Source organism: Oryctolagus cuniculus, chromosome 2 (genome assembly GCF_964237555.1).
Source record: "Oryctolagus cuniculus chromosome 2, mOryCun1.1, whole genome shotgun sequence".
In the NCBI taxonomy this organism is placed as follows: Eukaryota; Metazoa; Chordata; class Mammalia; order Lagomorpha; family Leporidae; genus Oryctolagus; species Oryctolagus cuniculus.
Genome location: NC_091433.1, coordinates 113,274,121 through 113,301,009, shown reverse-complemented (window position 1 = coordinate 113,301,009; position 26,889 = coordinate 113,274,121). Strand labels below are relative to the sequence as shown.

Here is a 26,889-nt window from a genome sequence, read left to right as displayed (position 1 = left end):
GGTTCTTAGGCTGGAAGGACTTGCTCTCTCCCCTCTGCTCACACAGTACCTCTCTAAAAGCACAATAACACTATTGTTGGATTACTGCCCCCCCCCCCCCCCCCCCCCCCCCGCCCCAGGCTGCGATTCCTTCACTGCAGGGATAGGATGCCCCCTCAGTACGGGACACCTGCTGAGCACGTAAATGCTTGCTGAACTAAATAGGAAAAATAAAAAGACATTCCTTGCATGGGTAGTTGTGACTTTTTCACTTCAACTGAACTTCCGTGCTGAAGTAACAATGATCCAGAACGACACTGCTTTCTATCCCTATCACAAACTGGAAGCACTCTGAATGTGTGATTTACCAGATCATTTTGGAAGACAAAGTAAAGGATATGAACCACACAAAAATGGAGTCAATAACTGCTAACACAATGTCACCCAAAACAACAGCTAAATGGTTAGGACCCTGAAAGATAAAAACGGGGGAGACGCTTCAGTGTCAAAGCTGCACTGCATCATGGCAAGTATCATCTGACGAAGAAGAACAAGTCAGCTTGCCCTTGTCTTACCACTTCCCAGTGCTGCGTACAACGCTGCCACCTAAGAGAACTGTGTTCAAGGACAGGGACATTAACTGCTTTGGCAGCAACAAATGCTCATCTGTCATCCATGTATCTGGTTACAGTGACATAAAATTGTAAGAAGGGGGAATAAAAGCAACATGTCTCCAGCCTCACCCAGCCCCCGACCAGCACTACCAGCACTACTCAGGCAGTGGACTCCCGACCTCTCCTAACTGTTGTGAAAGGGCCGGAGGAAGAGGAAATGAGGAAGGGACCACGTGAAAAGGGTCAAAAACCCAGAGTTTGGACGATTAGTCTGACTAAACACATCTCCAACACACACTACGGTGACGGCCAGTAGAATTTTAAGAAAACATCATGTGTGCACTGTAGGATATTTATCTTTTCCATTTTCTAACAAAGATTAATTTCCTGTAAACAATGTATATTCAGAGGTTTTCATGATTACGCAGAGGTAAAAATACACTCAAAGATTAAAAGAGGTGTATTTAGCATGGAATGCTGATGTATCAAAGTCAAGAGGAAGAATGAGGGTTGTTTTTTTTTCTTTTTTCCAACATTACTGGATATATGTACTGCTTTAAGGGTCAGATCAAAGTTTGTGAAGTAGGGGGCAGGCATTCAGCCTAGTGGAGAAGACCTCTGTGTCCACACTGGAGTACCTGGCTTTGATAACTGGCTCAGGCTCCTGACTCCAGCTTCCTGCTAAAGCAGACCCTGGGAAGCAGCAGTGACGGCTCAGCACTTGGGTTCCTGCCACCCATGGGGTGGATTGTATTCCGAGCTTCAGCCCTCCCCCACCTCCAACCACTGCAGGCATTCAGGGAGTGCGCCATGGGATGGGAGCTCTTGCTGTCTGTCTCTGTGCGTCCCAATTACACAGTGATCTGATCTAGGTATCTAATCCAAAGACCCCTTGGATAAAAATGCATCAGGTAAGATATACTGAGTCCTCAACCACTTATTAAGAAAACTGGAGTTAGAACGATAGGGGTCCTCACAAACATAAATACTGATATTGCTCTAGAAAGAGAAAATTTATAGTACTTGAAATAACTTAAAAGACACGTGATGTGTCTATGTCTGAAGGGTGTGATTAACTCTGTTCTACTGAGTCACATTTTCAAGTCCAGGACTCCTGAGGGTATGGATGCGACTACACAATGACGAATGTTCTTTATGAAGAATAACCATGAACGTTTCTGGGATGGAACTAATTCCTGGGATGACATCCAGAGGAACCTCACAACTGCATTATTTTAAGTTCTCTGTCGAGCTTTCATCTCTCAGGGTCTGCTATAAAAGAAAAACATCTCATAGGGAAGAAGCCCAAGTTGGGTCTTTTCATTAATTTCTCTAAAAAGTCACCCGAGGAGCTACACAGATATCACATTTCACAGCGACAAAAAGGGTCGGCAATGGGATTATGTCATTTTTACCCCTATGACTCTCATCACGCCTTCAATAGCTGCAAAGATGAAGTAGAGAAGTCCCAGTCCAATCACCCTGTGCATGACTGCTCCGAGGCGAGGCCTGGAATGAGAAAGAGGAGACAGGGGACAAGGCTTGGTGAGTACAGGGCATCTGACTACCGTAGCAGCCACCTTTTCCAATACCAGAGAACTCAGTATCTGATCCAATCAGTCTGCGCCTGCTCTGAGCAGGGCATCACGGAAAACAGTGGCTTTCCTGAGAACCCAGCAGGAACAGAGGCCCAAAGAAATGCGGCTCTCCGTCTGGGACCTGAACTCTGAGGATGCCCGCCAAGGAACATCCTGAAACCACAAGGGTGCCAGAAGTGGAAGAGCAGGCTAATGAAACCTTGCAAGATAAGCGCCAACTTGTAAGTGCCACTGGCAGAGACTATAATTTAAGTCTTTCACCAACATTAATTACAAATTATTCAGAGACACATTTTGATAGAGACAATCCCCTGATCCTACGACTTGGGCAGACAAAGAACAGGATGTCAGGAGACGGAACTCCATCACCTCCCCTGATCACTGTTTCTCAATGGAGAGCTAGAAGAATTTAGTTTTCATTTTTTTTTTAAATTATTTCAAAGGCAGAATTACACAGAGAGAGGGAGAGACACACAGAGAGATCTTCCATCAGTTAGTTCACTCCCAAAATGGCTGAAATGGCCAAAGCTGGGCCAGGCCAAAGCCAGAAGCTTCATCTGGGTTTCCCACAGGGATGCAAGGGCCCAAAAACTTGGGCCATCTTCTGTTGCTTTCCCAGGCACATGAGCGGGGAGCTGGACTGGAAATGGAGCAGCCGGGTCTCAAATCAGACCAATATGAGATGCCAGTGTCTCAGGCAATGGATTAACCCGCTACACATAATGCTGGCCCTTAGTTTTCATTCTTAACATTGAAACATAACACTTTGGATTCTTTTAAAAATATAGGTGAGTTGGAAAAATGCAAAGATGGTGATTTTCGCAATTAATAATTTGAAAATAGAACTAAAATCATGACGCTTGGAAATCTGAATTTACTGCACATATATTTTAGGATACTCAAAAACTGAATAATCAGAAGAAAAAACTAATTTTGAAAAAAACATTTAAGACAGTCATTTTAAAACAAAAACTAAGAAAAAATTAATGTCCATAGCTCATATTTACGAGAACCTGATCTAGTTCATCTAAATTCTGATCCGCTACAACCAACTAGAATCCCAAATCACTGCTCTCACTTTGCGAGAGCTGAACAGAACGAGCTAACAGTGAAGGGGTTCATTCAAAGCTCTGCCCTCACCCCTCAGCTCACTCTCCTACTTGTTTTGCAGCAGCAACAGTGCGCCTGTCGGTGAGCGCCTGATGTGCATAACCAGAACTGAGGTACTGCAGGACTCAACAAGGGGCCTCACACTCTGTACACAGCACTAGGGCTACAAAAAGCATCTGAGAAGGAACTGCAGTAAAAGCCCTGTAAGAAAAAGATTTCCTGGCTAAAATCCTACAACCCCGAGCTCTCACTATATAAACACACATTGAACACGTGTGTCCTGAGTCCTAGCACATGCTGGGGACTGTGGCCTCAGGGTCAGGGACACACAGCAGGCAGAGCTGCTGTTCCCCAGGGCTCTCACCCGCGTGTGTGGGGGTAGGGCAGACAGTAAGCACTAATACACCACCAAGTGGCACTGTAGAAAGGAGGAGGGGACAGGGCGTGGGGGCTGTACCACGCTGGGAATCCTGAAGGTGCTATCCTCCCTGGAAGGGGACAGTGGAAAAGAGTGGGCATGTCCCTGGAACGTCCACAGAAGGGAACTTGGGCTTTACTAAGCAAAATGAGCAATGAAATAACAAGATCTGGGTTCTTACTATTATTGTTTTTCTAAAGGATCTTCTTGGCCACTGCTGTCTTGCAGAAGGACTGACACGAGCAGAAGCGGGGAAACTACAGGAGTCTCCCGCTCCAGGCAGGGGCAGACGGCCTGCCCAGGGGGACAGCCATGGAGGAAGGCAGGGGTTCACTCCGGATGAGTCAAGTGAGCAGGGACAGGGGATGCGAGTGACAGGGCAGAGGTGAAGAGAAACGAGGCAGAAGCAGAGGGGAGCGCCGCGGAGAGCTCAGGGAGGGGTGACACACGCTAAGGGGAGGAAGCCACCAGACAGACAGCTGGTGACCGCCGCAGCAGCCCCTTCGACAGAGAGCGCCGGACAGAGGAGGGGAGCTCTGCACGTGGTCCACACGGGACAGCGACAATGCAGAATGCCCTTCTGATGGCATCTACTTCCTCAGTGCGGAGTCGAGGCTGGCTGAGAGGGACGAGAGCATGAAATGGGGGGGCGGGGGGGGGGGGCGGGGGAGGTGGTCTTTCCTGAGAGTGAGAGTAAGAAAGGACACCAGCGAGGGAATCCTGGAGACCTGCGGGCGGCACTGGGGGCATGCTGGGAGTTCAGGCTCACGGACTGAAAGCCACCTCATCCCAGGCAGTGCGGTCCAAGGTCCTTCTCGGAGGTGAGCCTGAAGCGGAGGCAAAGCAGGTTTGTCAAGGCTGTACTCCGTCAAGAATGCTGACAGACAGAAAGGCGGGGCTTCAGGTGTCAGCGCCCCACCTGCCAGGGACACAGGCTGGGGAGAACAGCGCAAGGCACGCAGTTAAAAGGCCAGAGGCCACACTAAGGTCTAAAATGGCTGAAGCAGACGTAACAGAGAAAATAAACAGGAAACAGGAGTGACAGCTGAAAAATGGACTGCTTAAACGTGGGATTATGAGGAAGAGGCACTTACACACACTGCCTTCAGAACGATTAGGTCTGGAAGACGACTCAGGAGTCAGCAGCTGAGGCGGGGAGGGCACGAGCAGGAGCAGGCAGATGGGCGCCAGGCAGAGACGGGGAGGGGAGCACTCGGGGTGCCAACGGGGGCGCAGAGGGCTGCGGGAGCTAACGGGCGCCCGCCACAGCAAGCTGCAGCGGGAGATCCTGCCTGGAGGGCTGGAGCTTTCTGGGCAGCACCAGGTTTCAGCCAAGAACAAAGGCCAACGGCTTGAGAACAAGGAGGACAAGTTCACACCCATGTTCACACCCAGGGACTCACAGGGATGAGAAGACAAGACCCACCCAGGGGACAGACAGGTGCCGGTCAGATCTGGTTGACCTGCTGTTTAATCCACTCTCTTACAACACTCATGTAAGTTATAAAAGCTAAACTGTACTGTCCAGAAAACAGTTTGACCTTCAAGAACCATTTTAGATGTTTCCATTTCCTTAAAGATGATGACTTATTCACCTAACTATAAAAGCACGTGCTTGCCGATTTTTTCCCTGAGGGGTCTGCATGACACGGAAACTTTCACAGCGCAGAGGGGCTGAACCACTGGGCTGCAGACTCGCAGCATCTTCAACACACCAATACTCACTTCACAATGCCATAGCCCAGGCTCACGATGATCACGAGCAGGCGAGCCAAGGTCCTCTTAACTGCCGATATCAACTCTGCAAACACCAATAAACCTTGGGCTGAGGGGAGGAAAAAAAAACAATTCACTGTGTGCAGATCCAAAGGCTGCCAAGCAGGATTCTCACATGCACGGGCCACAACCACATGACCTCAGGCTCACTGGCCGAAGGGAACTTGCCACCTCCTGCCGACGTCGCCCTGTGTCTCAGCAGCACGACTACGTTCTATCAGCTGGAGCCTGTCTCCCTGAACCTCCCTCCCATCTTCTTCCCTTGGGATGTTTTGTGGTAAATTTCAACTCATTTTTCTTTTTCTTTTTTTAATTAAGACTTTATTTATTTATTCGAAAGGCAGAGTGACAGAGAGAGAGGGAAACAGAGAGTCAGAGATCTTCCATCAGCTGGTTCACTCCACGAATGGCCACAACTGTCAGGGCTGGGCCATGCCAGAACCAGGAGCTCCTTCCGGGTCTCCCACATGGGGCCAGGCACTCGGGCCATCTTCTACCATTTTCCCAGGATCACTGGCAGGGAGCTGGATCAGAAGCAGAGTAGCTGGGGCTCAAATCAGCACTCCAATATAGGATGCCCCTCCCCCCCAACTCACTTCTCTTTTCTGGAATTTTTTTTTTTTTTTAATTTATGTATTTATTTGAAATGCAGAGTGACTGAGAGAAGAGACAGAGATTTCTTCCGCCCACTGATTCACTCCCTAAATGGCTGCAATGGTCAGGCCAGGCCAACATCAGGAACCAAGAGATTCCTCCAGGTCTCCCATGTGAGTGGCAGGGACACAAGCAGTTGGGCCGTCCTCTGCTGTGTTCCCTGGATACATAAGCAGGGAGTTGGATCAGAAGTGGAGCAGCTGAGACTTGAACAGGAGCTTGTATGGGATACTGGCATCGCAGGTGGTGGCTTAACCATGCCACAACACCAGCCCCTCTGGAATATCCTTAAATAAACAGAATAGGGCAGGCATTTGGCCTAGCAGTTAAGATGCCATTTAAGATGCTAGTATCCCAGATGAGTGTAGCTGGGTTCAACTCTTGGGTCTGGCTCCAGGTACCAGCTTCCTGCTGATGCAGACCTTGGGAAGCAGCAGTAATGGCTCAAGTAACTAAGCACCTGCCACCTATGTGGGGGACCCGGATTGAGTTCCAGATTCCCAGCTCCAGCCCAGCTCAGCCCAACCCTGGCTGTAGCAGGCATTCGGGGAATGAACCAGCAAATGGGAGCTCTCCCTGTTTTTCCAACTCTGAAATAAAGACAGAAAAACAAAAATAAACAAATGGCAGGCGTAACCTTGCCTTTAGAAACTGCACTAAGATCATTTGTAACTGATCACTCCACAGTTCTCTTGAGCATGCTCAACCCTTGGAGCTCTCCCTGCCAGAGGCCCAGTGGGGGAAATCACACTTGACTTCCCTGTCCTTTTTTCCGTCTACCTTCTAGAACCCGGGCACACCTCCACACCGCCTGCTCACACTGCTCCCGGTAGAAGCGGTGATGGTGGGGCATCCACTGGCCACGCAGAGCGCTTCAAAGAGTGGGCAGGTGGGTGCAAGAAGGCTGCAGGCGTCAGCCAACCCCCCGCATTATACTCCCTATGGAAGATGCCTCTCTCTTCCTTTCTGGGAGACAAGGGAAAAGAAGACTGGGGAGGGAGGGGAATGTGAAAGGGACTGGCAGCACCTGAAGTCCTGCCCTGCCCAGAACCTGATGTTCTTCTAACCCAAGCTAAACTTGAGGGGATGGGAATTTTCTTTTTCCAAGGAGGAAAGTGAGGAGAAAGGCAACACAAAGGAAAACAGGAAATAAAGAGAACACGCGCTGCTAGCCCAGAGGAGGGCCCCACGCTGACATTCTCCATTCGTCTTCCCTCCTCATCTGTAACAGGGCTTTTTCCAAACCACCACACGAAGGCAGGCAGACAGACTGCCACAGCTCTGCTCACAAATGCTAGGAGACATTAGATCACATTAGACGGAAGGAGACAGTCAAACTCACTTGACAGGCCAGTGCTGTTGATGTTCTGGTATTCTGTGTAAAAAACAGCTTTTTCTAGCATTCCCAGGAAAATAACAGCTGCAATCCAGAACTGGATCCTTAATATATCTTTCCAATAACAGGCAGACCACATCAGCCAGAGCACGCCATATAATATATAAACAATGCACATCACCATGTAAAACTGCAGGGAGAGAGGTAATTTTTGTCAGTGAAGATCACCTGGCACAGAATGTCAACACTGACGTGTCCGACCCTTCACTTCTCACTCCGGGACCAGATACAGAGAACATGTCTGAGCATTTGCTACCAAGGGATGACCACCACCAAGTTCCTACGTTTTACATTTTCCAAGCAGACTATAAGACGTGTGTTAAGAAAAGGAGAAAAGATGAAAAATACTCACAATCATCAGAGGCCAGTCTGACGCAGAGATATACCCATGTGGTCCCATCATAGAAAGAGAGACTGGTGATGTTGACGGCAGGGATGGAGGAGAAGAAATCAAAGAGTTAATGATCAGTCTTCTTAAGTCTTCAAGAGTAAGCTCATTTCCCAGAGAATGCCAAGAACACCAGCCATACTAACACATGCTGAAGTTTACTCAGTACACACAAGGTTCTGGCTAGTTAGCAACTGTCTGATTATGTAATCTGACCAGGATACTTTTCCTTGTGTACACACTATTATAAAAATCTGTGCCAAATGAAACCTTCTACAGGAAGTGCACTATCACCGGCTACCAAACAGCCTCAGACTGGACCTCTGGCTGATTCACTAATTTCACTGCAGCCCTGGTCTTGTTTCATGTAACTTGGGATGAATTTCTAACTCAGGCATCTAGACTGATAATAATGAACAGAGGGCCAAGTGCTGAACAAGACACACAGGCTCAGCGACAGCTCCAGGTAGTAACCGGCCTGCTGATGTCAGGGGAGACACAAGCCTGGGAAAGAAAGGAGCGAGGGCTAGTGCGACATGGTCTGAATGTCCCCAAAAAGCCCCGCAATGAAACTTAATCCCCATGGAGCTGCTCTTGAGGGGTGGGGCTTTTGGGGGAAGTCCTTTATGAATGGATTAGTGACTCAAAAGAGCGGCTGGAAGGCACTGGCCTAAGCCTATGTTTGCTCTTCCACCAGGTAAGAACACAGTTCAAGGTGCCATCCTGGAAGCAGACACTGGGGCCCTCCCAGACACCAAACTTGCTGGCGCCTGGAACTTGGACTCCTCAGCCTCTAAAGCTTATTCTTTATCAGGTCCTGAGTGTCAGGGACTTTGTGACAGCAGCACAGATGGACTAAGACAGCCAGGTGGCAGACTGGCATCAAGGTTCTGCCCGCTCCACTTAGCACAGCCTGGCCCACGACCAGCCTCCAGGAGAAAAGCCCTCTCTCTCTACACTCTCACAGAACAGCCTCCTCCCCCTGCTCCCCTCCATGGGCCCTGTGGCCCTGCGGCCCTGCCTCCTCTGCAGCACTGTCTGGATCTCCTCACTGGTTTTTGGTTCCACTCCCCACCCGGCCACTGGACTGGGCACTCAGAAGCCAAGCTTGACTTCACCTCTATGTCCCAGTGGGTCAATCTGAGCAACATGCGAACTCCCTGGCCTTTTTATTTGGGGCTTTATGGCTACAGCTGGTCCAGCAAACACTCCCTCTGGAAAACATCAGCCAAAGCAACTCTGGGACACGTGAAAGTGTTCATTCCCTCGAAAGTGGCTTACTATGAGCCTACTCTTTCTTGCCAGCACTAGACAACTACAGCTCACAGGGCAGAGGCTCCAGCTCTGGTGGGGGCTGGAGAGCACACAGACCATCGAAGCCACAGCTGGCAGAGTGCTACTTCTATACCCCTGGGCGCCAGGTCCTTTAAAATAAACTTTGTAAGTAACAGAAATTCTAAAACCCCCAATGTTGGCCATTTATAAGAAATGGAGAATATAAGCTACTTTAAATAAAATTACAATGTCGCCTACTCATTTCTACATGTAAAAAAAAAGTTTCTTAATCTGAAGGGATGAAGAATTTTATATCCCACTATGAACTTCAAAATTTATCTTAAATACACATAATTACTTGTCAACTAAAAAGTTAATTTTTAAAGTTCAACAGCGTGAAATTTTCAATCCATTAGAAAAACAATATCAGCATTAAGACAAGCATAAAGAATGATGAGTCTTTAACAGAGAATGCACACTCAGGTCAATGATGAAAATGCAGACTAGAGAAACTGTAGAGAGTAAACACGCATGCAACTTTACCATTCAAATTCCAGTTTGCATCTGTTTTTTCTGTTTTAATAGATACAATAAAGATATGAAACCCATCTCTCTGTGTTCTGGCTACAACATCCTGAAACAGAGAAAAAAATCTTTTACTATTCTTAACGAATTGCTTTATGAGAAGCAATTCACAACTGTCTACCACACTTAAATTTTGGTCACTGAATTGGGTTGATTTTTTAAAAACACAAACAGGACTGAGCAAAGGAACGGAAGGTGGAGGAAGGAGAGGCACGGCCCCATGTTCACCTCCATCCTCAGACCCCAAGCGGGAGAGCCCCTTTCACTCTCCAGTGTTTCTTACCTTTTCTATTCCTTTAAGTTCTCCCTGACATTACCATTTTGCTTTATTTGATATTATCATTTAAATATTTTTAAAAAATTATTTATTTTCATTCTATTTGAAAGGCAAAGAGAGGAAGAGATTTTCTATCTGCTGATTCACTCCCCAAATGCCCTTAACAGCCAGGGCTGGACCAGGCCAAGGACAAGCGTGGAGAACTCCATCCAGGTCTTCCATGTGGGTGGCAGGGATCCAAGCACTTGAGCCATGGAGCAGGATGCTGGCTCAGAAGCAGAACAGCTGGTACTCGAACCAGCCACCCCAATGTGGAATGTGGGCATCCCAAGCAGTGACTTAAGCCATTAGGCCAAGTGTCCAGAAATTTTTATTTAAAAAGCTTGATTGACATGTAATACATTTTTGTGGAGACGGTATGACTCTTCAACACATAGACACAGCATAAACCAATTAAGCCAGACAATCAGCCTTTGAAATAGCAAATAGTTATTCTTTTCCTATTTTACCTTAATATTATCAGGCACTTGGTTTTAATGAAATGAGCATTTAAAATAATTGAACTGGAGGAGGAAGCAGTCAGACAGCACTGTCAGAAATGTCAGGTTCAGTGCAGCCTAGATGCCCCGTCCTGTGGAGGGCACAAGCTGCAGACACTCAAGTTCCCTGTGCAGAAAGGCGCAGCACCTCAAACACCTCTGCGCATCTTCCTGTGCACTCTCAGTCCTCCTGCATCACGTGTGATACTTAATCTCATGCACATGTCACAGAAACAGTAATTACACAGTATTGTTTAGGCAAGAACGAAAAGAAAAATGTCTACAGGTGTTTAGCACAGATTTTTTTTTTCCAGAATATTTTCAATCCCAGGTTGGCTGAATTCACAGGCACAGGACCCACTCATACAGGGGCTGACTGTATATAGGCTCAATGATTCAAAGCCCTGGAGATACTACTACTTAAGCCCTACCGAGGAATCCAACTGCCTGCGAGAACACCAGTGACTCCTCCACCACCCCCACATAACTGGACTGAATGTTTCAGTTTACCTTCCTGAGTACTTCCTACCCCTTCCTTCCATTTCTCACTCCTGCGATCTGGGACAGCTTCAGTCCTGGCCACTGCACAGTGAACGCCTTTCCATTAGCAGGGCTCTCTTTAAAATGTTTGGGGAGGAGACGTGAAGTCACAGTGTGAAAGCAGCCATGAAGCTCTCCTAAGACTGCTTCCAGTCTCCTAGTAACGCCCCAGACACCAACACTTCCCTCCGCCAGTGCTGCGTTCATGATCTCTACCCATGTCTTTATATCTGCAGTGACAACAGCTGACTACTACGCTACCTTGCTTAGTCAGAAATGGAAAACCGTACAGAAGCTGATCTTAAATTACAACTTATAGGGGCCAGCGCTGCGGCACAGTGGGTTAAAGCCCTGGCTTAGAGTGCCAGCATCCCATGTGGGTGCTGGTTCGAGTCCCAGCTGTTCCACTTCTCATCCAGCTCCCTGATGTGGCCTGTTAAAGCAGTGGAAGTTGGCCCAAGTCCTTGAGCCCCTGCACCAGCATGGGAGACCTGGAAAAGTCTCCTGGCTTCTGGCTTTGGATCATAGCAGTCCATAGCTGGACTGGAAGCAGAGCAGCCAGAACCTGAACCAGCACTCCATTATGGGATGCACTGACTTAACCCACTGTACTACAACACCAGCCCCAACGTTTTTTTCAATCATACTATAATTGGTGTATATTTGATTTAAACATAAGCAAAACGGCTTACCATGGATCCTTCCTGGTTGGAAACATTTCTGACATTTGTTGTTAGTTCTTTATTCTGGAAAGAAAAAAAGAGTAAAATAATTCCATTTTATACTGCTGCATTTCTATGAAAAAAAAAGTAGTTCTAACAAGAAAAATGCATTAGGAAGAAAATAAAGATGTAAAAGTGAGCATTCTGCCGACAAACCTCAGTATCCTAAACATGAGTAACAAAATTCTGCTTCGTAAAAATAATTTCCTTAATAGTGTGGTCACTGTTGGACAGTGGTCACCATTCACGGGGAGAATGTTAGAAACTAAAAGGGGCTTCCAGGTACCAAAATGTTCCGTGCATGAAAATTCAAGGTGAACATTTACCGGTACTTTTCTCTATGTTTATTTCACTTTAACTTAAATTTTTAAAAGAACTTGAAATTCTTTACTAAGACATATCTTTTCATTTCAGAATTTAAAGATTAAAAATCAGGTTAACATGATCCCAACCGCAGTACTCGGGATGAGTGCTGTTAGCACTGCAGGATGTGACCTCCCAGCTGGGAGAGGGAAGAGGTGAGGCAAGAAGAAGCAGTGGGTTCAAGGGAGTGAATGCTGGCAGGAAAAGACCTTTGGGAAGAATCACATCACCAAACTTTACAACACGGAGGTCACTAGGGACCTAGACAAGAATTATTCTGATGGGATGCTGGGGGCAAAGGTCTGAGAGCGCTGGAGAGAAGAAAGAACGAGAAATAAATTGGAGACAGTGGATCACAAGAGACTCTCACAGGGATGTTGCTACGAAGAAGTGCAAAGATATAGAGTGCTTCTATCATGCACCATCACACACACACACACACACACACACGGCAAAGCTAAAATGGGCACACTGCACACCTCTCTCAATCAGAACTCTGACAGAACACTAGGCAATACTTATATCCACTGAGAATAAAAGAAACTCTATTTTAACATGGAGGGAGGGGTACTCACATTCAATGAAGGGAACACCTGTAAATCACTATTGCAATCTAAGTTTTCATTTTTTGTTGTCCAACAGTCAACGTTCTTGAAATACACACCACAAAAGTCTTCATCGGCACGGAGTTCATGCTTCCGGGCCAGCTCCTACCCAAGATAAAACTCTATGTTATAATTTATTCCCACACTCCTTATCCTAGAAAAAAAAATAAACTTAATATTTAAAATAATGTCAAAAGTTTACTCAAGCTTGGAATATGTGAAGATACATACAATAAATACCAAGGAGAACAAGTTTTGAATTTTATGTTAAGTATAACAGACATAATCTTATCATTTTAACTATCCCAATGTGTTTACAGTAATACATAAAACAAACATAATCTTACATAAAAAAAAAAAAGGGCTTAAGATACCACCACAAGGAAATAGTTCCCAGAGAAATGGAACACACTTTGCCTTGGGGCTACTTCTATTTTATCTCATGTGCAAGAGATTTTACCAGGAAAGCAAGCAGCACTCAAGGACAAAGAAAAAGATACACCAAACAGTAGCACAAAGCAAGGCAGCCAGTGAGCTGAGACAGGGAGCGCTCACTTATCCAGCATCAGTCTGAGGTTCCTTGCAGGCTAGAATGGATGAATAAGCCAAGCTCTTAACAGCAGCTCCCCATCAGCAAGAAAAGTTATGTGCGATCACACATAGGACAATTTGAACAAAAGAAATAAAAGCAGTGAGATTACAACTTATATAACAAAGTAAAAATCAGTATATCCAAACTGATGATTCATTGATTGATAGATAAGACAAAGGAAAAGGGAGAGTTCATCCACAGAGCAGAATGTTAATAAATGTAGAAGAGAATATGGGATGCCGGCACTGTGGCGCAGCTGGTTAACCCCCTGGCTTGAAGTGCCGGCATGCCACATGGATGCCAGTTCGAGACCTGGCTGCTCCACTTCCCATTCGGCTTTCTGCTATGGCCTGGGAAAGCAGTAGAAGATGGCCCGAGTCCTTGGGCTCCTGAACCCACGTGGGAGACTCAGAAGAAGCTCCTGGCTCCTGACTTTGGATTGGCGCAGCTCTGGCCATTGCGGCCATCTGGGGAGTGAACCAGCTGATGGAAGACCTCTCTCTCCCTCTCTCTCTGTGTATGTAACTCTTTCAAATAAAAAATCTTAAAAAAAAAAAAAATTTCTAACTCTAAATATCCCCAAGTCACTTCTTAAAAAAAAAAATAAAAGAAGAGAATATGGAATTAGAAAAATCACCATTTGCCAATCTTCCTAGTAATAACAGATTCCTCAGGCAAGAATCCTGACAGGATGCTAAAGCAGGCAGCTGAACGTCTGATGAAAACACAGTACTTAATAGCTTCCAAAGTTATTTCCGGCCGGCACCGCGGCTCACTAGGCTAATCCTCCACCTAGCGGAACCGGCACACCGGGTTCTAGTCCCGGTCAGGGCACTGGATTCTGTCCCGGTTGCCCCTCTTCCAGGCCAGCTCTCTGTTGTGGCCCGGGAATGCAGTGGAGGATGGCCCAAGTGCTTGGGCCCTGCACCCCATGGGAGACCAGGAGAAGCACCTGGCTCCTGCCATCAGATCAGCGCGGTAAGGCCATTGGAGGGTGAACCAACGGCAAAGGAAGACCTTTCTCTCTGTCTCTCACTGTCCACTCTGCCTGTCAAAAAAAAAAAAAAAAAAAAGTTATTTCCTCACAAATTGGAAGTAGTGACTTTACAGTGGACAAATCCAGTTACCTCCTTAACTGATCAAATTAATATTATCAAAAATGGGGAAAAAAACAGTATCTGTGGTTTTCTGGTAAAAAATATACAACCTTTATGTGATCATGAGGAAACATCAGAAATACTCAAACTAAGGGACTTTTTACAAAAATATCAATATCATAAAAGAGCCAAAAGGAAAAAAAAATTGCTCCAGATTTCAGCAACTAAAAACAAAAACAAAGGGAATATACATGCTCTTGGATTGGATTCTGCTGTACCAGGAAAAAACCTGTTACCAAAGACATTATTGTGATACTGGTGAAATTTCAGTAATGTCTGTATTGGATATTAGTTTGAGTGTCGTCCAAAGGCCCACATGTTAAAGTCTTGGTCCCCAAAGTCTTAGGTTAATGGTTAGTGGATTATTGTTAATGTTTAACCCATTATAAAAACTTTAGGTGGGTTGGTATTGTGGTACAGCAGGTAAAGCCACCACCTGTGATGCCGGCATCCCACATGGGCACTGATTGGTGTCCTGGCTGCTCCACTTCCAATCCAGCTTCCTGTTAAAGGTGTGAGAAAAGCAGCAGAAGATGGCCCAAGTGTCTGGGCTCCTGCACCCATAGAGACTTGGATGAAGCTTCTGGCTCTGGCCAGCTCAGTCCTCGCTGTTGTGGCCATCTGGGCAGTGAAACAGTGGATGGATGGAAGATCTTTCTCTCTCTTGCCATCACTCTTTCAAATTAATTGTGCAATAGACATACCACTTACGGTAATGTCAAAATAAATGTCACTGAAATATTCCCAGAATTGAAAGCTTGAGGCTTAATGGACTAAGGGTAGAGAGATCTGATGTGGTGCCTACGAGGTGGGCCTAGTGGGAGTTCCTAGGTCCCTGGGATGTGTCCTGAGACAGCTGGGTGCAGCAGCTGAGTGGGGCCCAGCTGCTCTCTCTGCTTCCTGACTCATCACACGAGCCTTTCTCTGCACGTGTTTCACTGTCCACTGTCCTCATCAGATGCCAATTGTGGGCTGTAAATCTGTGAACCAAAACAAGGCCTTTTTCCTTCAAAGGCAGCTTCTCCCAGATACGTGTTACAGTGATAAAAAGCTGACTAACACACGCACCAATGTTAAATTTCCTGAATGCAGCGACCAGGCTCATCTAAGCAAGCACCCCTGTTCTCAGGAAACATGCACTCATTCAGTGTGAAAGGGTCAAATGGCCAGGGACAAAGCCGAAAGGGCAACATACAAGGAGAACGCCATCTTCCACTCCAAATGGGAAGATAATACTAATAAAAATATGGAAACCCACATCTTATCCAAACTGGAAGTCAAGCAGATCCAGAGAAGCTGAAAAGGATGTAATCCCAAGCACCCGCCGCTGGAATCCTCGAAGAAACACGCGGCTGAGAGCCACGGAGCCCGTGCTCCAAGCCAGGGCAGGAGCAGCCCCTCCCAGACGCCTCTGTCCTCTTCTCTCTGCCTTCCCCAGCTGTCTCCCTTCTCCTCTCCCGAGACCTGCTTGTACTCACTGCTGTCCCAGGTTCCCAGGAACTAATTTTCTTGAATAAAGTGAAACTTTCACAGTTCCTTCTCAAATGAAGCTTTTTATTTGTGTGCGATCCATAGTCTGGTTATTGATGATGGCTCCTACATGTCTGATTTAAATTTTACTTACATTTTTCATAAGTTACTCCCAGGGAAACTACAAGCTTGTGGTCTTCCAGAACATACTTTGATTTATTGCCTTAAATCTCAATATTATCTGTGGTGTTTCTAAACCTACAATCTCTCTTTCTAGCCTCCTCACCTGATGAGTTAATAAAAATCTTTACACTCCTAAGTTTTCCTTCATAGCTTTACATTCATTGAGGACTTCTCCTTTACTTACTTCCAGCTCAGAGTATTCATTGTGACAGGTATGATACTTCAAATGCCACTCTATGGTAAACTTCACAGGCCCGGAACAACTGAATGACTTAACTGTTGAGAAAAAGAAAATCTTATTTATATATTATATTAATAATATATATATATACACACACAGTGACATAAACTTAGCTCTGATATGCAAATTAAAATAAGCTACTTCAATGTAACAATAAGTAGGATACTACCTAATTTCTCCAAAACATCACTGCAAAATGAGACAGATAAATTTCTTAAATTTTTAATTATTATAATTAACCAAAAGTTACTGTAATACAGTTCATTTAATCAAGGAGTCCAAAGTTAGAATCAATCAAGTAGACTGATATGCTAAGTCACTGTTTGGCTCACTTTCAAACGTTCTTCTCACTTATTCATTCAAAATATACTAAACGAGGCCCCTGCTGAGTTCCAGGAAAGGACATTAGGGTAACAACTCTAAACCATGACCTAAAAGGTACTAAGAAGGGTTAACATTGAACAGGCCCTTTCAATAAGGCTGACAACAGCATGTCTAGGAAGCACTGGGTAGGCACCAACCATAGTCTAGGACACCTGCAGAAGCGGGTACAGGCAGGCTTGCTGGAGGAGGAGGCCCACAACTTGAAGGTAAGGTAAGGAGGGTGGATGGTATGCAAATGTCCAGGGGAGTGAGAGCAGGACATGGGCATGACCACCGGAAAGCCCCACTATGGTTCGGACACACACTCGGGAAGTGGGGAAGCGCCGAAGCTGGAGAAGAGTGCTGGAGGAAATCCAAAAACAGTCTTAAGCCCTGCTAAGGAGCTGGACTTTTACTTGCAATGCCATGAAGCACCACAAATGTCCCAGGTTGGGAAGATGACATGCTGAGACAGACTGGAAAGGGTTAACTCTAGAGTTAAGAGAAAACTCTACTGGAAAAGTCCAGGCAACATGGCAGCTAGCTTCCCCCAGAGCAGACAGTCAGAGAAACAGCAAAGAAGAACCCAGCTTCAGGAGCGACATGCCACAGCCCACTGGTCACTCAGACTCCAAGTGCTGAACATACTGGGAGGCAGAGTTCATTGGGAGTTATTTTAATGGCTGGTAACCACACAGAGGGGGCCCAAACTGAGCCCAGAGACAGAAGGTCAAGAGGTGAAGGCTGGTAGAATTTCTGGGGCAGAGTACCCAAGAGACGGAAACTACACAGAGGATGAGTAAGAGAAATCTGCCTAGCAACCTCCTTGCATCTTGGGCTAAAGGGAAACCTACCGGTGCCTAAGAAGCCCAACAACTGCCCACGCCCACAGAGCTGGAAACTGCATTTCCACTTGCCAAGTGGAGAGACCTCATTAAATACACCAAGCACTCAGGAGAGATGTAGGAAAACCATATTAGAAATGGGGCTAGGTTAGCTATGGAGTAAAGGCTACTCCTGATTCATCCTAAAAGAACTTAAAAACTGAAACTGCCGGCCGGCGCCGCGGCTCACTAGGCTAATCCTCCGCCTAGCGGCGCCGGCACACCGGGTTCTAGTCCCGGTCGGGGCGCCGGATTCTGTCCCGGTTGCCCCTCTTCCAGGCCAGCCCTCTGCTGTGGCCAGGGAGTGCAGTGGAGGATGGCCCAGGTGCTTGGGCCCTGCACCCCACGGGAGACCAGGAAAAAAGCACCTGGCTCCTGGCTCCTGCCATCGGATCAGCGCGGTGCGCCGGCCGCAGCGCGCCGGCCTCGGCGGCCATTGGAGGGTGAACCAACGGCAAAAAAGGAAGACCTTTCTCTCTGTCTCTCTCTCTCACTATCCACTCTGCCTGTCAAAAAAAAAAAAAATAAATAAAAAAATAAAAAAAAAAAACTGAAACTGCAAGGGATCAAACTGGCACACAGAAACTGTCTGCTAAAACAAAGTTGCCTTTAAGGAATACGGCATGACTAGCACTCAAGAATGCAAAATTCTTAACATCCACCATCCAAATAAAAAGGCTAGGTATACAAAACAGAAGAATTTGACAAGCAGTCAACATGTCAAAGATGACAGAATCAGCAGACAAGAATATAAAATTAGAGAACATGTTCCATATACTTAATAAAGGAAAATATGAAAATACTGAGAGAAGTGATATAAAAAGAAGTCAATTTCCTACAGTTAAAAAAAAAGTACAGGAGCTGGCGCTGTGGCACAGGTTAAGCTGCCACCTGCAGTGCCCACATCCCATACTGGAGTGCTGTTCAATGCCCAGCTGCTCCTCTTCTGATCCAGCTTCTTGCTAATGTACCAGGGAAGGCAGTGAAAAATGGCCCAAGTGCTTGGGCCTCTGCCATCCACGTGGCAGACCAGGAGGAAATTCCTGGCTCCTGGCTTCAGCCTGGCCCAGACTTGGTTGTTGAGGCCATTTGGGGAGTGAATTCAGCTGATGGAAGATCTCTCTCTGTCTCTCCTCTTTCTATCACTCTGCCTTTCAAATGAATAAATAAATAAATAAATAAATCTTTAAAATAAGACCCAAAATAAAAAGATCACTGTATGAGACTAACAGCAGACTAAGTCTTACAGAACAGTGAATTTAATGACAAAGTAATGTAAACACTGACATGTGCCAAACAACATTTCAGTCACTGATGCTTCAACCACAGATGGATGGCATATGAGAGCGGCGACATAAGAGTATACTGTGTATAGTGACACCACTGCCCTCTTAGTGTGTGTAAGTACACTCCACGATGTTCGCACAGTGACAGAATCACCCAAAAAGTCATGTCTTAGAACAGATTTCCATTGTTAAATGACACATGACTGTATCCAAAATGAAACACAAAAATGAAGAGACTGAAAACATTTAAAAGGGTCTTAGTGACCTGTGGGCAACAGCAAATGGTCTAACATATGTGTAAATGTAGCCCCAAAAGCGAAGGACAGAGAGGTGGGGATACAGTGTCTAAGTCCATGAGCAAAGCTAACAGTTGAGATTTATTTTTTCCACACAGATATCCAGTTGTTAAAACAGACCATGCTTTCTGTAATGAATTCTCTTGGCCCATTTGTTGAAAATCAATCGACCTTCTATGCATGGGTTTGTTTCTGACCTTTCCACTCATTCATGTTCTCTATGTCTGTCCCTATGCCAGAACCACACTACTAAGACCGTTATAGCTTTGAAATGAGACAGCAAAAGCCCTTCAACCTTGCTCTTTTTCACAATTGTTTTGGTGGGAGCAGGCGTGCAGCCTGGCAGTTAAGAAGTCCATGTCTCACCAGGACACCTGGATTTGATTCCTGGCTCTGGCCCTTGACTCCAGCTTCCTGCCAATGCAGACCCTAGGAGGCAGTGCTGATGGCTCACCTCACCGGGTTCCTGCCAGCCATGTGGGAGACCTGGATTGTGGTTCTGATTCCCAGTTCCAGTCCTGGCCCCTGCCCAGCCCGTGGTGGCCATCTGGGCAGTGAACCAGCAGGTGAGAGTTCTCTGTCTCCACGTCTCTCATATAAATGCCTGCTTAGATTTGGATTACGATGAAACTGAATCCATCAGTCTGGGGAGAACTAACAGGGTGATGTTAGCTATTAGATTTTTCGTAGATGTCCTTCACCATGTTGAAGAAGTCTCCTTTTACTTCTAGTTTTCTCAGAGTTTTTTTTTTTTTTTAAATCATGGATAAGTGTTTAATTTTTTAAAGCACTTTTTCTGTATGTATTCAGATGGCTCCATGGTGTATTTCCTCTATTCTGCTAATACAGAAAACTTCATTATGAGATTTTCAACACTGATTCAACATGATGGAACCCTGAATTGGGCTGCGGAAGAGGGGCCCCTAAGGGAAAGACAGATGTACTGCATGGACACATATCCAACGGACAGTGCTTAGCTCTGCAGACACTAAAATTTGGTCCTGTGAGAACACAGGCCCTCAGCCTCACACCATCCTTCAATACCAAGACAGGCGTATAAACCAGAATGCCCAGTAACTCCCTTGGAACACACAGAACCTGGAAAGTGGATGCATAATGATCAGCTAACTGCCTCCCTCCCGCACGCTCTCCTGTAGCCCCGCAGCGGTGACAAGGCTGCCGGATGAGCATGGCAGCAGAACGAGGAGGCAAGCAGATGCAGCAGCCACACCTGCCAGCCACGCATCACAACGCAGCCAGGGTCCACGAAGCCGTCTCCCCCAACCCCGCTGCTGGAGAATGCGAGCTTCCACCTGCTACGTTATGTATTTGCTACTGAATCCTGGCGCTCTCCCCATTCTTCAGACATGCTATTACTGCCCTGACGACAGTGTACTGTTACTGTAGCTGTAGGCGTTACGGGAGGATGTTTTAAAATCAAATTGTGGGATTCAGTGGCTCACACCCACCCCCCACCATGTTATTTGTGAGCACCAGTCTGAGGTTCTTTTAAAGCCTGTTTGTCTAGACTTTGAGACATGAATTCATTAAAGCAAAGGGATGCCAACACTCTTCCCTCGCCTCCCTCGGACCTCGAGTTCCTCTCACAGTGCTCCTATCGACACTGCTCATCTAAGAAATCAGAGCTGCCGGACACCGCCTCTGCTTTCCAGCCGAGAGCCAGCCCAACTGCCCTCAGCAAAGACCCTCAAATGGCAGAATCACCCCACAGACACTCAGAGAAAAACAACACGGCTTGGGATCCTAGGGAAGCCAGTCGGCTCAGCATAATGAACACTGCTCCTTAGCCTGAGCCTCTAACTCTGCTCACCAACTTTCCTCGTCGCAGGACTGGGAACAGCTAAAACGACTCGGTCGCAGCAAACACGATCTAACGCAAACCCGTTAAAAATTCTGTAAAACCTTGGTAGTCTCGGTCCCTAAGTATTTGCAAAGAAAAGACCGCATCCACCTAACAAATACCTACACTCTCCTAAGCCCTAACACAGATTAATGTCTGGCAACTTTTATTTCCTAGCATGCTAGCATGTACATTAAATGCATAATTTTCAAGGGGCATAAAGGATTTATCACAATTATGACATTTCATATATTCATAAAAGGAATTTATCTGGTTTTAAAATCTAGGACTCCAACGCAAATTCCACAGAAACCAAATCCTTTCTTGCTTTTAAAAGCCTACTTTATTAGACTTTAATGTTTAAAGAATGATTCACATTACATTTTATGGAAGAGAATCAGATAAATCGATTCTTGAAAATAACAAACCTTAACTGGAATAAAAGAAAACCTTAAAATACAGGAAAGAAATATTACATTTATTTAGTCAACTATGATAATGTTACAGTAGTTGACATTAACATATTCATTTATATTACATGCTATTTATATTTGTATTGATTATACTTACCAGAAAACTTGATCTCAGTAGAGTTAAACATAGTTTTTCTAAATACCAAAGGTCCTGATTTCTAAAATGAAAAACAAATATAGAATGATCTTGTTAAAAATGATCTTGTTTTCTCTACTGTTTCAGAAAGGTTTTAGGGACTGGTGTTGTGGCACAATGAGTAAAGCTGCCGCCTGCAATGCCAGCATCCCATATGGGTACCGGTTTGAGTCCCGGCTGTTCTACCTCCTATCCAGCTCCCTGTTAATGCGCCCGGGAAAGTGGCAGAAGATGGCTCCAGTGCTTGGGCCCTGCACCCACATGGGAGACCCAGAAGCTCCTGGCTCCCAGCTTTGGACTGGCCCAGCTCTGGCCATTGTGGCCATTTGGAGAGTGAACCAGCAGATGGAAGATTTTTCTGTCTCTCCCTCTAACTCTGCCTTTCAAATAAATAAATAAATCTTTTAAAAAAATGATTGTTTCGGCCGGCGCCGTGGCTCAATAGGTTAATCCTCCGCCTTGCGGTGCTGGCACACTGGGTTCTAGTCCTGGTCGGGGCGCCGGATTCTGTCCCGGTTGCTCCACTTCTAGTCCAGCTCTCTGTTGTGGCCCGGGAGTGCAGTGGAGGATGGCCCAAGTGCTTGGGCCCTGCACCCGCATGGGAGACCAGGAGAAGCACCTGGCTCCTGCCTTCAGATCAGCGCAATGCCCAGGCTGCAGCGCGCCGGCCGCGGTGGCCATTGAGGGGTGAACCAACGGCAAAAGGAAGACCTTTCTCTCTGTCTCTCTCTCTCACTGTCCACTCTGCCTGTCCAAAAAAAAAAAAAAAAAAAAAAAAAAGATTGTTTCACTCTACAGAAAGCAGTGTTCTATTCCTTGCAAGTCTCCCTCTGACCAGAGAACTTTTAAAACATACAAACCTGGTTAGACCACACACTTGCTTCAATCTTGTCCTACATGTCTACTCCCAGGAGTACCCCTGCCTCGAGTGATCTCAAACATGATACAACTCTGTACTACTCTCTTACATGAATGTGAATGTGTTATTTTAAAATTTTATCATCATTTTTAAATTGAAAGCAGAAGGAGAGAGGGACAGAGATCTTTCATCCACTGGTTCACTCCCTGAATGCCTACAACAGCCAGGGCTGGGCCAGGCTGAAGCCAAGAACATGAACTCAGTCCAGGTCTCCCGTGTGGTGAAGAGAGACCCAAGCACTTGAGACACCATCTGCTGCCCCCCAGGATGCGCACTAGCAAGAAAGTGGACGGGAAATGGAACAGTCAGGATTCAAACCAGGAACTACCACATGGGACACAACTGTCCCGAGAGAGAGCAAAAGAGAGCGACAGTGAGAGTGAGAGAGCGCTAAAGCCAGGAGCTGGGAATGCAACCCAGGTCTCCCACATGGGTGCCTGAAACCCAGTTACCTGTGCATCCCAGGGTGAACATTAGCAGTAAACTGCAGCCAGGAATCAAACCCAGACACTAAAATAGACTGTCAAAGACATCTGGTGGGCCAAACGTCTGCCTTGAAAGTACTTTTGATGAACAACTATCTCCCTTCCCAACTGTTACTCATGGGGCAGGGGTTATGCCTCTGGCAACCGTGTTTGTGTTTCAGTTCCTGAAAAGCATGAGCCTCTTCCTGTCCCAGGAGGCCCTCCTGTCAGCCTGAAAACTCACTTTAACCACCTTTCTCTCTCACTGTTTCTTCAACTACTTGACTCCCAGCTCCAAAGCCCCTTCTCAGAAATGTTCCCAGGGCAACCCACACCGGGCCAGGCATTCCACCTCTCTAGCACCACTCTGCTTCACAGCCGGTACAACTAAGATCAAACACCTGACAAAGGCCGCAGTTGACGGAAGAACCTGATTTCCAGCTCCGTCTAAAAAGGAGGCCCGGCAATTCTGTGCCTGTCCTGCCAGGGAGTGCCCAACCGAGCGCCACGCCCACAGCTGCACTCTGCAGCCCACCGTGCGCCCTGCTGCCCCTTAAGAGTCCTGACCCTGCCTCGCTCCGCCCACCCACCAGGTGCCTTGGTCCCTAGGTCTCTGAGTTGGCGATCCACAGCCTCAGGCTCACGGCCAAGTTCTAGCAGGCAAGGCTTCTGGTGACCTGAGACCCCTCTAGCCAGAACCTCACTCAGCAGAAACCCCAAGACTTGCCCCCACAGCTGCTGTTCCGCTGTCCTCCTTTCCCTCGCCAAGGGAACACCCAGCCAGGGCGGTCCTCCAGAAAGCTGGGTCAGGGCCACACCCTGGCTGCCCCGTACTGTAATTACCCATTCAAGAACCCCCTGTCCCTAGCACTGTGTGTTTCTGGGGAAGCGCAGCTGTGTCTAAAACTCATCTCGGCAACAGCCGCAACAGTGACCAGCCTTGCACATGGCACACGTGGCACACAGCGGTGCTCAAACTCCTGGCCGAACTGTACCATCCCAAGAGCCGACTCTTGCTAGATCTGCAGCACAAACGAAAGAGCGGTCAACTCTCTCTCCACGGTCTGAGGGACAAGATTCTGGTAATGACATGGGGTATAGATCAGGCTGCTCTAGGGAAAGACAAGCTTTATACCCTTGGCCTGAGTCCCACAGGAATAAAGCTAGCGTGACAGAAGGCTCTGTGGCCCTCAAGGGACAAACTTCTCTCCCTCCATGGCCTTTGGACCGTCACCATGTGACAGATACTTTGGCCAAGACTTTTACAGGTACCCTCAAGCACAATAACAGTGTGCATGCAGCTGATTCACTTCTAGAATCTTCCAGTCTTAGTTTACGATCCGGCCCCTTCACTACCGAAGCAGCTGGAGACCGGAGGTGTGGCTCATCATGTTTTGCTTTCCACGATTTAGAGAAATCCGATGGTGGAGGAGTGCAGGTTATGGCACAAAACAGGACACCAACCCAGCGGAGTGCTGGAAGAAACAGCAGCAGCACGGTGTCCAAAAGGTTCCTAAGGGTTCCTGCATGGGTTCCTCCGTGTAGCCCGAGTTGTGAGAAGTATTTGTGGTCTCCGGTCCTGCTTACTTTTTTTCCGGTTGAGGAAATTAAAAATATAAATTTCACATTTAGAATTTGGACATCCTTTGAACGCTTGTGGAAAATACTCATCACAAACAGAGCGTGATGAGTCATCTGACCCTCGAGAGAAGATCATGCCACTTCCCGACTTCCTGTCTCTTTTGCAAGACTTTTCCATAATCCTACCCTTGCGTTCCTCCCACACCAAGTCCTCTAACTACTGGATGCCAAGAGCTCTAAGGGCCCGCCCTGGGGAGAAGTTTCCAGCCGCCCATGCTCCTGGAGCACCATCCGGGCCCGGTCTCCCCACACGCGCGCGCGCACACGCACACGCACAAGCACTGTCGCTCGCTCGCTCTCGGAACCGGTAGAGGAGCCCTAGAGAAAGGCAGGCAGCCACAGGGGGAGAGAGGCGTGCACGTCACGAAAGAACACGGAAGCTGCACGCGCGCCTCTAAGTCTAGGCCGACAGGACACGCCGCTGAGTGCCCCCGGGGCCGCAGCAAGGACAGGCGAAGCCCAGAGATGCCGCCTGCGCTCCGCGGGGGCTCTGGGCTGAGGTCTGAACAGACCAGGTCCTGACACGACAGCGCAGAGCGAGGGGTCAGGGCTGCGGCACGGCGAGCCCCTCGCCCCGCGAGCACCGGCGGCAGCTGAGGGCGGGGCAAGCCCTGCACAGCCCGACTGCTCCTCCCGCAGCCGGGGTCGAGCCGGAGGAGCCGCGCTGCTCGCCCACCGCGCGCCACGAGAGGAGGCTCGAGGAGTCAGCAGACGCGGCGCAAGCCCGCATGAGCGCGCCAGCCGCGAGGGCCTGATCCGCGCCACGCCTCGGCCCCCGCACTACACTTACGTTGGTGACCGTCTCTGTCCAGAGCCCGAGCTCGGGAACGGCGCCCACAGCCGCCGGGGCCCAGCACAGGAGGCCGAGGGCGACGCCCAGCAGCGGAGACCCGGCCGGGAGACGGCGGCGGCCCCGCTGGAGTCGAGCCGCCGCGCTAGAGGCGGCGGCCATCTTGACACAGAAGGCGCACCTGGCGCCCCGAGACGCCGGCCACGCCCCGGCCCGCACCTGCAACTCCGCCCCCCGCAGGAGGGTCGGCGACGGGAGCGTGGGGGCTCGGGCTGGGATATGGAGGAGGGGCTTCGGCCTGGGCCTGGAGACCCGGCGCGAGTCTGGGAAGCGGGGCCGGGGTGTGGAGGCGGGGCTCAGGGCGGGGCCCGGGCGTGGAGCTAGAGAGCAGGGAGGGAGCCTGAGCGTGGAGGCGGGGCCAGGGTGGAGGCGGGGCTCAGGGCGGGGCCCAGGCGTGGAGCTAGGGAGCGGGGAGGGAGCCTGAGCGTGGAGGCGGGACTCAGGGCGGGGCCCAGGCGTGGAGCTAGAGAGCGGGGAGGAAGCCTGAGCGTGGAGGCGGGGCCAGGGTGGAGGCGGGGCCAGAGGTGGAGGCGGAACTCAGGGCGGGGCCCGGGCGTGGAGCTAGGGAGCGGGGAGGGAGCCTGAGCGTGGAGGCGGGGCCAGGGGTGGAGGCGGGGCTCAGGGCGGGGCTCGGGCGTGGAGCTAGAGAGCAGGGAGGATGCCTGAGCGTGGAGGCGGGGCCAGGGTGGAGGCGGGGCTCAGGGCGGGGCTCGGGCATGGATCTAGAGAGCGGGGAGGAAGCCTGAGCGTGGAGGCGGGGCCAGGGTGGAGGCGGGGCTCAGGGCGGGGCCCAGGCGTGGAGCTAGAGAGCGGGGAGGGAGCCTGAGCGTGGAGGCGGGGCTAGGGTGGAGGCGGGGCTCAGGGCGGGGCTCGTGCGTGGAGCTGGAGAGCGGGGAGGAAGCTTGAGCGTGGAGGCGGGGCCAGGTCGCGGATGAGGGGCGTGGCGGGGGAAGGAGGCGTGGCTCAAGGCCAGGCCGTGGTGAGGAGTCGGGGCCGGGACGTGGAGTGACTAGGCAGAACGGGGAGGTGGAGTCAGTACAAACCTCCAGTCCGGTTAACGGTGCTCAGTGAGGGCTACGGATGGATGGTGGGCAAGCCAAAATTCCCCTGCCGGTGACTTGGATCCTCTGCACCTGCCCCTGCGCCAACTTTCTCAGCTCTGCCGTTTAAAAAAAATCATCCTTTCAATGGATGGAAAATGCCCAGAAAGTGCTTTGAGGCCAGGGCTACTTGA

The 26,889-nt window shown here is 48.5% G+C and overlaps 1 protein-coding gene across 2 annotated transcripts in view; it reads right to left on the bottom strand.

The window, feature by feature from the left end:
• TMEM87B (transmembrane protein 87B) overlaps positions 1 to 25,959 on the bottom strand; it is a 54,393-nt gene extending 28,434 nt beyond the window's left edge. Inside the window, exons 1-11 of one of the 2 annotated variants that reach the window (XM_051842675.2) lie at positions 25,596 to 25,959; positions 21,743 to 21,803; positions 16,426 to 16,517; positions 12,810 to 12,944; positions 11,842 to 11,895; positions 9,752 to 9,842; positions 7,898 to 7,959; positions 7,492 to 7,675; positions 5,445 to 5,544; positions 2,009 to 2,102; positions 381 to 451 (exon numbers count right to left, since the gene is read on the bottom strand). In XM_051842675.2, coding sequence (XP_051698635.1) covers positions 381 to 451; positions 2,009 to 2,102; positions 5,445 to 5,544; positions 7,492 to 7,675; positions 7,898 to 7,959; positions 9,752 to 9,842; positions 11,842 to 11,895; positions 12,810 to 12,944; positions 16,426 to 16,517; positions 21,743 to 21,803; positions 25,596 to 25,757 — 1,106 coding nt within the window. In that variant the 5' untranslated portion in view covers positions 25,758 to 25,959. The remainder of the gene's footprint in view (positions 1 to 380; positions 452 to 2,008; positions 2,103 to 5,444; positions 5,545 to 7,491; positions 7,676 to 7,897; positions 7,960 to 9,751; positions 9,843 to 11,841; positions 11,896 to 12,809; positions 12,945 to 16,425; positions 16,518 to 21,742; positions 21,804 to 25,595) is intronic. The other variant, XM_008254058.4, reaches the window with a different exon arrangement.
• Between the last annotated feature and the right edge of the window lie 930 nt (positions 25,960 to 26,889).